Below are 12,984 nucleotides of genomic sequence, written 5' to 3'. Positions count from 1 at the left end.
AGATTTAGTCTGATTTCCAGCTGACTGGAGACAGGGCTCCTTCTGAGACCTGCATGCAGAGGGCAAACACCAGATACTTACTAACTGTTGAGATAAACATAATGCAGAATCCAGCAAACATGGGAATTGGATAGCCAATTCTGAAAGACACAAATACAAAGAGAGTCTGGTGACGGCCGGCTGTTTTTGTAAGGCTTTGTATTGATTTTTCCAGCCGTGATCCGTTTGGGATCAGCTGGATAAGTGTTCTGTCGACTTGTCTGAAAATTCATATACTCAGAGCTTCCTACGTGACCTTTTTATGTTTGACTGTCTTAGAATATGAATACACTTATGGGCTGCCACTCTGAGTGGAAATTTCTCTGGAATAAATGTTAACACAATATTGGCAAGTAACCCCAAACATATCTGAAAGACAAAAACCCCATTTCTGCCATCATTGTTATTATCATTAGTGTAGTATTTGCTAGAAGTTCCCCAAAGGGACAATTGCAGTTTACATAGCTTTGATAAAAGGCCATCAAGTGAGTCACCGGGCAAGAAACACAACAGCACCACATCTAAGATGTGTTAGAAATCAAAATGTTAAAGCCTACCTTCCTGTTGACCACACTAGAAGGCCTTGTACCTTATACCAAAAGTCTAAGTCCAAGTTGCTTTGTAGGACCATTGTCTACTGAGGATTCTGGCACAAGGCCATGTTGTATCAGGAAGGCATGTGTCTGGTTAGATGCCTACCCTCCCCCACACACACCCCAGGCAAGTCTCCTTTGGTCTCCAAACAGAGACAAAGGCTACACCTTAAACCTGAGTATAGAAAGGTATCCATATGTAATTAACTGTCTACCAGGGAACCTGAAAAAAAAAAAAAAAAAAAAAAGGATGCTTCAAATGCTTCATTTGTTCCCTCGTCTGTGTGTGTGTGTGTGTGTGTGTGTGTGTGTGTGTGTGTGTGTGTGTATGTGTGTGTGTGTGTGTATGGGGGGGGCTATAGGTCAGAAGCCAACCTTTGGTGGCATCCACAAGAATACCATCTACCTCCTTTGAAGTATCTCCTACTACCCAGGAGCTCACCAAGTAGACTAAACTGGCTGACCAGCAAGCCCCAGGAGTCCTCCAGGATCTGCCTCCTCAGCCATGGGACTGTAATGGTAAGTCACCAGGCCAAGTGTTTTTTTACATAGGTGTTAGGAACCAAACACAGGTCTTCATGCTCACAAGGCAACTGACTGAGCCATCTCTCCAGCCTCTCCTCCTTCATTCTGCTCCATTTTCTTCTTCCCTCTGCTGTGTTGGCATCGGAGCATGGCAGCAGCATCCACACATCTCTGCCCTGGAGGTAAAGCCAACCCTGCCTAAGCTATTGTCCTATGGCCAGTTCTCCCAACCTAGAGGAGCTCACAGCTTCTCGGGCCTCTTCTCCCTCCAGCCTAAAATTCCAGAAACCTGGAGAGGAACCAAATGAATCCTAGAAAGAAGAAAACCAAGTGTACCAAGTCCAAGACTACATGGAAGGGCTCATCTAGTCCAGACCAGCACCCAAAGTGTCCCATCAACACCTTCATTTGAAGGTTTTATACCCAGCCCCATGAGCAGTCACACAGCCAGCTCCATGACTTCCTAAGAGCAGTCGACCACCTCCTCAGTTCCCAGATAGGGAAACTAAGACATGAAAAAGTGACTTGTCAAATAGCATTGAACTAACCGCACTTGAGCTATGTCCTCCAGGGTAGGGCTTTTCCTTGTAAATCTGACCACATCATTGGGTAGCCAGAATTTATAGATGTGGTTTTAAGTAGAATCTTTACTAACAGTTCTTTTGTCATAGACTGTGTGTTCTCTCTCTCTCTCTCTCTCTCTCTCTCTCTCTCTCTCTCTCTCTCTCTCTCTCTGTGATTTGTGTATGTGCATGTGATCTCTGTGTGTGTATGTGCCTGTGATATGTGTGTGTATGTGCCTGTGATTTGTGTGTGTGTGTTGTATTTGTATATAATGTATGTGTAATGTGTGTGTATGTATGTGTGTATGTATGTATGTGTATAATGTGTGTGTATGTATGTGTGTGTGGTTTATATGTATATGTGTGTGATTTGTGTATGTATGTATATGATTTATGTGTGTATGTGTGTGTGATCTCTATGTGTATAGGTGCCTGTGATTTGTGTGTGTGTGTGTGATATCTGTGTGTTTATGTAATTTGTGCCTGTATGTGTATGTATATGTGTGTTTGTATGTAGTGTATGTGCATGCAATTTGTGTGTGTATGTATGTGTGTGATTTATGTGTATATGTGTGTGTGATCTCTGTGTGTGTATGTGCCTGTGATTTGTGTATGTGTGTGATATCTGTGTGTTTGTGTAATTTGTGCCTGTATGTGTATGTATATGTGTGTTTGTATTTAGTGTGTGTATGCAATTTGTGTGTGTGTGTGTGTGTGTGTGAACCCACAGAGGGCCCAGAGGAAGATGTCAGGTGTCCTGTTCTAACATTTTCTGCTGTATTCCCTTGAGACAGTCTCTCACAAAACTTAATGTTCAGCATCTCTGCTATGGTGCTCTTCGAGTGAGCTCCTAGGACCTACCTGCCTTTTATGGAGCCCTTAGGCCCCCATGAGCATCCCTCAACCATTTAAGACATCTGTGGCCCCTCTGCTGACTACAGTAGAAGCCCTTGGTAGTTTCAGGACAAAACTTGAGAAAACATAACAGCTTGTTCTGTGGCCATTAGACTACTAGTAATATCACACTAGTCTGCCGTCTATCCAGTCACCCAGGTCACCTTTTAGGGTATGGGAGCCTGTGAGACCCTTCTTCTGGTGACTGTACCCAGGGAACTAGAAATCTGGTAGCCTGAGGTTCTCAGTCCATTCTTCAAGTACCTGACTTATAAACATACTTCTTGGGTAGCCAACGCTGGCTCAGGGAAGCTAGGAAACAGGCCTACATTGATGTGGTGGGTATACCAAGGTAAGTTAGGAGGACAAGGGAGGTTACAGAGAAGTGAGATGGGAAAGGAACCTTTAATGGCAGAATCCAGTTAAAGTCTCTCACCAGTCAATTCCACCACGATTAACGTTTGCCCTGAAGGTTGCTTACATAGAGAAAATGCCCTTTTTATATGAGGGAATCTCAAACAAGAATTCGAAAGCAACAGTGGTCTTATTCCTTTTCCAGACATAAGCCTCACATTGTCTGGGAACCACACACACACACACACACACACACACACACACACACACACACACAAGGTGATAAGATTTTTTTCCCAGTATAAACATCTTACCTTCCTATGCAGCACTAGTGAGCTCTTGCCCTATCCACTCTCACCCTAGCCAGGGTACTCGAGGAACCAACGTATCACCCCTGCTTAGGCATATCTTATCGCTTCTATCTCTCTTTCTATTAAGCTTGAATCTATGTTACAAATTCTCCTTAATACATCCCAGTTCTGATTTATACCATTTCATTCTGAAGTTCTTTTCTGTGTCTAAGTCAAGAATCCCAACCCCTCAGGCTGGGGAGATGGCTCAGCGGTTAAGAGCACACTGGAGGTCCTGAGTTCAAATCCCAGAAACTACATGGTGTCTCACAACCATGTTTAATGAGATATAATGCCTTCTTCTGGTGTGTCTGAAGACAGCTACAGTGTATTTATATATAATAAATAAATAAATCTTTTAAAAAAAAAATCCCAACCCCTTCTGAGTAAGCGTCTGAGCAGCTCTTGCCCAGCTGGGACAACACGGAGTGGTGTCTGCACCCAGCCCATGCTGCTGACAACCTCACTGCTGTGCACTGATGCCCTAGGGACAATGAATCTTAATGGCTGACTTGATGAAGGATACAGGGTCTCATTACAAATCTCACTCAGGGTTTTGTGCCCATACCTTGGTCTTTTCACCAAGGTTGAAGCTATTATGATGTTGTTTGTTTGTTTGTTTCTAGCAACACTGTAGCTACTGTCTATTTAAAATTCCATTGGGATTTTAGCAAAGTAGTGAGTGGATGACAGAACGGTCAAGCTGGAGGGAACCACTAAAGTCAGTTGTACACTCCAAAAGCTGCGCACACACCTGGGCTGGGGTGTTCTCTTTTCCCAATACACATGTACTCAACACTCTGTAAGGGCCAAGCTGCTGGCAGAGTGTCCACGTGGTCACCTTGGCAACATCCTTTGCTAGTGCTCAGTCCCAAGTTACAGAAGATTGAATGACTGAATGAGCACCCTGTGGGCCTCCACCCTCAGACTCTCTTAGACACATCACACTTAGACACATCTGCAGGAGAAGAGGTGTTCTATACTCATGGAACTGAGCAGAGGAGGTGGCACAAGAGCCTTCCTCCTTCCCCACGGTCTCTCTTAAATGTTCAGGGACCCGAGTGACATGAGTCCTAATTGGTTGAGTTTGCTCTCTTGTCTCAACACGGTGCCATCTCAAAGCATTGCTAGCAGGACTAGATCTGATTCAGCAAGCCTATATCCAAATAGCCTGCTATCAACCCCTAGTGAGCCACGCCACGCCACGCCACAGTCATCCTCTACACAGCTCTGGAGAACAATTAATCCAAATTGAATGTCGCTAAAAATCATATATTGACTCCCTCAGAAAACATTTAGAACAATGGATGTGATCCTGGAGCCAGAGAGCAGAGAAACCCCAATTCCCGCCTTGCTTTCTAGTGCCGTGTAACACCATGATGAAAAGCAGCTTGGGGAGGAAAGGGTTCATTTGACTCACAGGTCTCAGTAATCATCCATCACAGAGGGAAGTCAGGGCAGGAACTCAAGCAGGAGCAGAGACAGAAAGAACAGAGGAGCATGGCTTACTGTCCATGGCTTGTTCAGCCTGCTTTCGTGTCCAAAAGCACCAGAGGTGGCAATGCTGACCCTCACACATTAATCGCTTACCAAGAAAATACCCCCGCAGAGATGATCACAGAGTGTTCTGATGGAGACAATTCTACCTATGTTCCCTTTTCCAAGGTAACCCCAGTTTGTGTCCAATTGACAAAAAACAAAACAAAACAAAACAAAAAAACAGGCATATCTGTCTGACAATTGATACATATTTTGTAATGCTATTAAATTCCTTTTTACCAGAAAAACTAACACAGGCCCTCTTTTCAGTTTGCTGAGATGATAACATAGCCCCCTCAGTCACTGTAAATGACAAGAGAAGACAGATATAAATAAGAATAAGATATAAACCGGATGCTGTAGAGCTCGATCTGTCACCAGCAGTGGTGCAGCCTCCCTTATAATAATCTCTGCACACCCCTAAAAGGTACAACAGGAAATTAATGTCAAGAAACAGGAATATCTCAAATTCACTCTGCTATAACAGGAAGTTTATTCAGTATTTAGGAAATGAAATGAAATTCTTAAGTCCAGCCCTTGAGCCAGCTGGAGTTTGGGATACATGTGTACGAGGACCTGAGGACCTGTGTGAACACCAGACCTGCCTATGTGTGCTCACAGGAGCATGCTCTAATTCCTGGTTCCTTCTGGTTTCCTGTGAGAAGCCCATTGTGAGCTCATTGTCCCCCTCCCTACCCTCGCCAGTGATGTCTAGGATGGGAGATCCCTTTCCCAAACAGCTGGTTTCCCTGTCTGCAGATGAGCTGAAAAGGTCAGTGCTTTCTACAAAGCCTACTTCAGATCAAGTGGCTAAAGCTAAAGGAAAAGATTTCAGAAAGCTTTCATGCCCTGTGGCTTCCTGCTTGTCATTCGGGGTTAGCTAAGATCTGGGAGGAAAAACAACTGCTTTTCAAATATACTAGGTAACTATGGGAATAAATTAAGCCGCTGACACTAGCTTGATAAAAAGCAGACCACCCAGTCAATGACAGGCTAAGAAGGAAGTGAAGGGAGCCCCTCCCAGGCACAGGGCTGCTGCTCCCAAGCCATCTGCTGTCTTGAAACAGCTCTTGGTTCTAAAGATGCAACTACTATTTAAACCGGATGCTGAACATGTGAAGACAGACTAGCTAGGCTTGGACTGAGGATGAAGCTGAATGACCACTCATGCTTAGCATCTGAACATAAACCTTCTCGTGTAAAAGGAGAGGGAAGGAGAGAGACAGAGGAGCAGACAAAGAGCATATCTTTCCTGATTTGTGAGAGAAAAAGGTAATGATGTTTTCATAACGTTTGTCTGTATAGATCATTTACTTACATACATGTGTAGAAGTCACTTAGTGCAAACAACGACAGAACTCACTCTCAGAATCCTGCTGTCTCCTTTGATACACAGCTACTACTATGGACTGAACAGTTCAACTGGAATTATAAAATAAACCAGTGAACCTCCACAAAAGAAATGGACCAAGCACCTGAGATGTTAGACAATGTTACTGGATATGCAAAAACATGTACACGTTCCAAAATGAAGCATTTTCCTTTATCATCCTATCACAAGGTGGCAATGAATATACAGTAGCCTGAGTGTAAATAAAATGAGAAAAAAAAAAAGTTTACCCAAGCCTTGCCCAAAATGGTCACCCTAAAGTGTTCTCAAAGTTCAGTATGAGACAGTATCCCATGACTTCAAGCAACAGCCAAGCAGCCCGTTATCTTGTCTCAGCACACAAAAGGCACTGTGCTCCCAACATTTTAGTCTTGAATACAGAAGTGTGAGTGGACTCTGTGCAATGTGACTATCTGGGCTCACAGTGGGTCCATCTTAAGCTAACACAGGTAGGTATTAGAGAGGAGGGCTCCTACCAGCCAGGCTGGAGAGAGCCCCCACATCTTTTGGACTATCTAAGCCTGGACCATCTCACACTGGAAGCTGAAATGAGACTGGGGAAGGTCTAGGTGGGAAAGACTCAGGCTGTCTTAGTATTTAAATTCTCCACCCACAGATTTAAAAATGTGCCTTTACAAATTAAGAGTAACAATTGTATACCCTTGTTGTTTCTTTTTAGTAGCTAAAACTAGAAACTGTATCATAGCCAGTGGGAAAGAATAGGAGGGGGAAACAGAACATCTTGAAATGAAATCTGTCTGTGTCTGACCAGCAGGCTGTTCATGCCATGGTTGTGTGTGAGTGCTGATTCCTGGTGTGCTGTAACCCCCTTTACTTCTAAAATCCTAGGAGTGGCACAAAGGGTTCTGATAAAGTCTACAGACTGTTCTTATGGTCTTCTCACCAGGAATCCAGGAGCCGACGTTCAGTGCCAGTTAGGCGTGCATGCTCACAATACAAAATGTGAGTTACACATGACATTTAGTCAGAAACATGTCCATCAATATTAAAATGCAGGTTTAGACACATTTGTTTACGATACTGAAAATGTGACTCATTCCTCTTGCTGGTAACTGAAATCTGAACAAATTACATCAAAACTGCAGTGCCTTCCAGGGAGACTGGGGGAGCCACCAAATGAACTTGTCCCTCCCTCTTTGTTAGTCTCCATCAGAACCATGGAGGAGAGCAGAGCCTGTGAGTGACCTGAGGAATAGCAAGTCTCTAAATCTGCACCTCCTGAGCTTAGACAGTTCTCAAAAAAAAAAAAAAAAAAAAAAAAAAAAACATAGTCTAATTCGGAACCTCGTAAGTAACTAAAAATAAAAAAAAAAAAAAAAAAAAAAAAAAAAATGTACAAGCCACAATCATTTTGAAGGGAGAACAGAGTTCACCTGGTTGTTCTGCGTACATCAACATTAAAAATGTTTGCATCTCTGTGTTCCCAGGCAACACGAGAAACAAACAAATAAATAAATAAATAAATAAATAATCACCTTTTAAATTTAGTGCATAGCTAGGGCAAACAGGGGTTTTGTTCTAGCTCAATTTCAAACTGGATGGCTCACCCTAAGAGTATAGGCTACAGTTCACAAACCCCAAAGCAAAATTCGGATTTTCTTGGGAAAAAGTCTGAGACACAAGTCTAAGGAGCCTCAGCTGTACAGCTCCAGGGGATATTTAAGAGGGAAAGGTCTCACTGACTTTAACAAGCTGCTTCTCAGAGATGTAAGGAAAACATTAAAAACAAGATTGGGATTTTGAAAAAGCAACTTGTCTGTGGCTCCCATTTGGAGGACTGGAATATTCACCTCATTTCAGCAAGTTGGCTAAGTATTACCCAGTGACTAGTCACATTCCCGCCCAAGTGATTGGCAGGGCATTATTACGATAATGTCCTCAATTTTCCCATATAGCATTCGAGTTGTTTGCTCTGTCAGAGCACAAAACCCTGAGCCTTTTTTCTGTAATTATACCAGATGCATTTAAAGAAGTGCTCTCGGTCTTGAAAAGGGAAAGAAACAAGCCTTTGACTCCTGAGCTCTGTTTGGTTTTGTGCTGGAGAACAGAGGAGCAGCAGAATGCCGCCTCCATAATGGGGCTTCTCTGTGGGTGCACAATCAGCCATGCCTGGTTCATTTGCTTACCACACTTCTTACGGGAAGCCGTGTGGTACTGCTCAGAAGACAGGCCTGTCTGAAGCCTGGGTTGTTAACACAGGCTCAGTGGCAGCACCCAGTCCACAGGGAGGGAGTGCCCTGTGCCACCCTGTGAGCAGAGCAGCAGCAGCAGCCTACATGCCCAAGCGCGGCTGGCACTGGGGGACACTTGCGCCCAGTGGTTAAGACTTGCCATACTCTCCCTGATTGCTCTGAGGTCGCCCCAGGGCTCCTTAGTGCACAAACCCCGAACCAGAAAGAAGAACAGGGTTCTCCCCTCTCTGGGCTTGACTTAGTTCTGTACTATAGCTGATATCTTTGAGGTTTTTAACATTTCAGCATGGGGCCCACATTTTCCACTTACAAAGTATCCCACAAACTATCTGACCACTCCTGATCCATCCTGCTAGGCTCTCAAACTCTTCGTAGTGCCTCTGGGATCTGAAATAACTCACTGGCTCCACAGTCAAACCCAGTTGTCTCTGACCTAGCCCTGGGGACCTTGTAGCTTCACTTTAGAACCCCTTCCTGACCATGTCTCAGTCCCTGCTCTCAGCATCACCTCATTCTCCAAGCTCGTCCTTGTTTTTTCTGGTCTGTGTTACAGCTATGGTCCCGAAATGATGGCCACTCCCTTGCCTACTATTTTAAAAAAGAGACAGAATCTTGCTTATGTAGCTCAGGCTAGACTACTACTTACTTGGATCCTAGACTTGTCTTCGTCTCCTCCTGGATCCGCCTCCCCAGTGATGGAATTATGACCTAACTCCACTAGCTCTCACTCATCCCAGCTGACATCTTCAGGAATTACCCATAAGCCCAGTACCCTGGGCTTGGACTCTCCAAGCACAAGGCAGACCCCGGCCACCTTGGCTGGAGAACAGTTGCAGGATAGCTGCCAGCAATGGAAACAAAGATGCCAAGCAACTCATAGCCTCCAGGTTAACTCAAAACTAACGTCAGCCTCTTGGGTTCTCAGACAACAGTCTCCATTCTTTTCCTGTGGAGCATGTAATAAAAATAGAGTGACCAACAGTGGGGAGAGGTCCTAGCCCTGAATCTTCACATCAGCTCAGAGTTTAATCCACACAGCAGGGTCACCGATCTCTCTCACATTCCACCTGGGAAGCTATTAGGTCCTTCACCACACTAATCCTAAAACAAAGAATCTTAGCTTTCAGCTTTCTTTTTCTTGTTTGTTGTGTGTTTGTTTGCGCTTTTTTGTTTGTTTGTTTGTTTTGGGATAGGATCACATGCAGCCCAGGCTGGCTTTAAACTTGCTATATAGCAAAGATGACCTGGAATTTATCCTCCTGCCTCTCTCTCTCCTGAGTGCTGAGATTATTGTCAAGAGTGAACAGTTTATGTAGCATTGGATACTGAACCCAGGGCTTCTTCATATATGCCAGGCAAGCGCGCACATGCATACACACACAGCCCCAGCCCTAACTTTAATTTTCTCTAAGCAATAGCAGAGGTGGAAAGCCATCTCTTGATGGCTGGATCACTGAAGAGCTTCTGCTACTCAAGATCAACCGTTGTAAATGTACTTATAAACCATACATTTAGAAGAACCTATGCTTTTTTCCCCCTTCTTCTGACATGTTTCCTATCTTAGACATTTAAGGCAACAGAGGGAAGGACAGATGGAGTAAATATGGAATTCTGTTACTGAGAATGAAGACATCAGACTCAAGTGCTGGGTTTCCCTGGCCAACTGCCCACCAATTCTCCACACATTCTAACCAATGAGCAAGCAGCAGGATACAGGGGTGTGGACGCTCCATCGGAGGCAAACAGCCTACCTGTTGGTCAGGAGTCCTATGAATGGGTTGGTGAGGAGCTGGACAGTGGCTTTGGAGGCAAAGAGCAGCCCAACCTGCACGTTCTCATTGAGAAGGTCTTTGTCTTCACTGGGACAGTCAGGAGGGACAGTCGTGTTGGTCACAGTGTGCTGTGTGGTGGTAGCCTTGTGTGACTGTGACTCCCCTCCTGGAAGGCCCCCTGTGGCATTCCCGGTGAACACGGTAGAGTTGTTATAGTAAGAGAAGATGCTGTGGAAGCTTTCGGAGGTGGAGGCTGTGAGTGCTGGCCTGGCAGTCTGGATTTCCGTAGTATTTTTCTCATGCTTAATGCTGTACAGGTAGCTGGGAATGATGGGAACTGGGAACAAGGGCAGAGAGAGGAGAGGCACATCAGAACCTTCTCTGACAAAAAGCCATCAAAAGTGAAGTTGTGTGAAAAGCCAAATGAAACCCAGAAGTTGAAACATGCTGCAACAGTTTCACACTGCTTAGTGTGTGTGTGTGTGTGTGTGTGTGTGTGTGTGTGTGTGTGTGTGTGTGTGTGTAGAGAGAGAGAGAGAATACCAAAGGTCCCCATGAGGTAAGCAGCTGTGTCCACATGAGTGGCCAGAGGTGTCTGTCATTTATAGGGTTTCTCATTATAGCATTCCCTCAGAGAAATATGACAGAAGGCAAAAGACTGACTGAAGTAAGTCAGTGCTGACCCAGGGTCAGAGAGGCTCAAACTGCCTTCTGAATGGATAAAGCAAGGAAACGGACATCTAAGTTTCATTATGTACTATGGGGGAAAAAAATTCAACCCTCGCAGCTGGTGATAAACTGGACGTTCTCAACTGAGCAACTCCATGTGAATGTGACCTGTAGATTCTACAGCACTCCTCGAGGATCCCGTAGACGTCTATCACAGCAAAGCAAAGTGGTAGTATTATAGAAGCGTGGGCACATGAGAAACTCGAAGGCTAACTGGGACCCCCAGCTACCTGTGAACCCCACAGCTGACTCTCCAGAGCTGAAAACAACAGTAAGATGTGCTCAGACTGCAAGTGGGGAGGATGAAGTGACTCACCACTTGGGGGTCTGAGGAAAACCAATATATTTTTCATTGTTGTTCATTGAAAATTAGTTTTCAAAAAGAGCACGTGGAATACCTTTCAGCGTGAGGGACTAAAGGGCCTGGTTTTGAATCATCTGGTCTAATCTGTCGTTTTGGGAGATTTGTGCTGACACTGAGTCCCGGTTCCATCACAAAACACTCTCAGAACAAATACTTTTAGATTTAGGTTGCTTTACCTCAGGGGTAGATGGCGACTTGCTCATTCAGTGGTCTACCAACTGGCCACTGAAAGTCCTAAGCAGCAACTCAGCACACTGGTCCATTTTGACAAATCTTTTTCATCTCAGTGCAAGTGGACAAAGGGAAGCAGGCAGTTCAGTTATCAGGAGGAAACAGCTTCTGGACCTTATCGGATGTCACAGGGTCTGACCTGACCTCCAGGAAAACGAACCCACAAGTTGCAGCTCCCAGGAGTAGGGGCGAAGAAGGCTTGTGTTCAAGGATGGGGTTTTTGTTTTGTTCTCTACACAGCGTGTTCTTCAACTTTTTGGGCAGACAGAGCTGCTCAGATACAGTGAGCAGTTGGGGTGCGGAGGACAGGTTTCCTGCAGGTACATGGAAAGGAGGTACATGGTCCTGGGGCTGGACCATAGATGCTGTCACCTGGGTTGTAGATGATGAGGACAAAGTGTTGGGGACCCAGTGCCAGGGGCAGGCTCCTGAGGACCTGTGCTAGGTGCTAAGGACAAGGTGCTAGGTCCAGTGTCACAGATGGCTGGCACTCCCGAGCCATACATACCTACGACGGTGAGCAGCATGTTGTCCAGCAGCAGCGCGAGGAATACGATGAACAGGATCAGCTTGCGCGAGTGGCGGCTGTCCCGCAGCCATCGCAGCAGCACCAGATCACTCAGGGCCATAGCTTTGCTGCGCTGTGGGAGCGGGTGCGGTCAGTGGCTGGGACTGCCAGGAGTCCCGCGCCACCCGGAGCACAAGGAGTTTCGTCCACCAGCGGTGGCCCGGGACGACAGGGGGTGTCTCGCTCCCCTCAGGCACTGGGATAGCGTCCCAGAGTCACCACGAGCGAGCGCGCCTCTATTGCCGTCGGGGACCAGACCTGGGACCCGGGGACGCTGCCCTTCCCAGCCGCACCCTGAGTCCCGGGATACCCGGAGTCCGCCCGCTGCCTTGGAGGATCCCCGAGGGTTCTCTGTCCTCCCCAACCTTGCTTACCTCCGGCTCGCCTGCGACTGCCTGTAGGGTCCACACTGCCGGGTCTCAGTCAGTGCGTCCCCGCTGCTCCAGGTCTCCTCCGTTCCAGCGCCCCAGAGCCCTGCTCAGTTTACCCAGTCCGGCTCTGACGTCACGGACAGCGCTGAGAGGGGGCGGAGAGGGGGGAGCTAGGATACTGGCCTCCGCCCACCCAGAGCTGCCTCTGGGCCGCAGCCGGGGCTGTGGTCACGAGCCCACCCTATCGGATTCTGGGGACGTCTGCAGTGGAGGAGGGGAAGGGGAGTTGAGAATGAAGCCGCAGGGGCTTTAAAACACAGCCACAGGAGCCCAGGACAAGGAGTCAAAGGTCCTGAAGAGAATCAAGGCCAAGGTGTGCAGGCAATGGTACTTTCTTCTATGCTCAGGCTGGCCAGAATGCTCAGAAGAAATTGTGTGGGCCTCTGAGCTGCCATGTTCATAAAGTGGCCAAAGAAGACATGAATGAAG

The 12,984-nt window shown here is 46.2% G+C and overlaps 1 protein-coding gene across 1 annotated transcript in view; it reads right to left on the bottom strand.

Moving 5' to 3' along the window:
- The window catches only part of Slc18a2 (solute carrier family 18 member A2), a 37,037-nt gene extending 24,410 nt beyond the window's left edge, over nucleotides 1-12,627 (bottom strand). The window contains exons 1-4 of the mRNA XM_021215738.2: nucleotides 12,499-12,627; nucleotides 12,065-12,197; nucleotides 10,212-10,569; nucleotides 82-140 (exon numbers count right to left, since the gene is read on the bottom strand). Coding sequence (XP_021071397.1) covers nucleotides 82-140; nucleotides 10,212-10,569; nucleotides 12,065-12,185 — 538 coding nt within the window. The 5' untranslated portion in view covers nucleotides 12,186-12,197; nucleotides 12,499-12,627. The remainder of the gene's footprint in view (nucleotides 1-81; nucleotides 141-10,211; nucleotides 10,570-12,064; nucleotides 12,198-12,498) is intronic.
- Nucleotides 12,628-12,984: the final 357 nt, after the last annotated feature.

This window comes from Mus pahari, chromosome 1 (genome assembly GCF_900095145.1).
Source record: "Mus pahari chromosome 1, PAHARI_EIJ_v1.1, whole genome shotgun sequence".
Taxonomy (NCBI): Eukaryota; Metazoa; Chordata; class Mammalia; order Rodentia; family Muridae; genus Mus; species Mus pahari.
The sequence above is the reverse complement of the archived record's forward strand: the minus strand, read 5'-3'. Positions and strand labels throughout refer to the sequence as shown.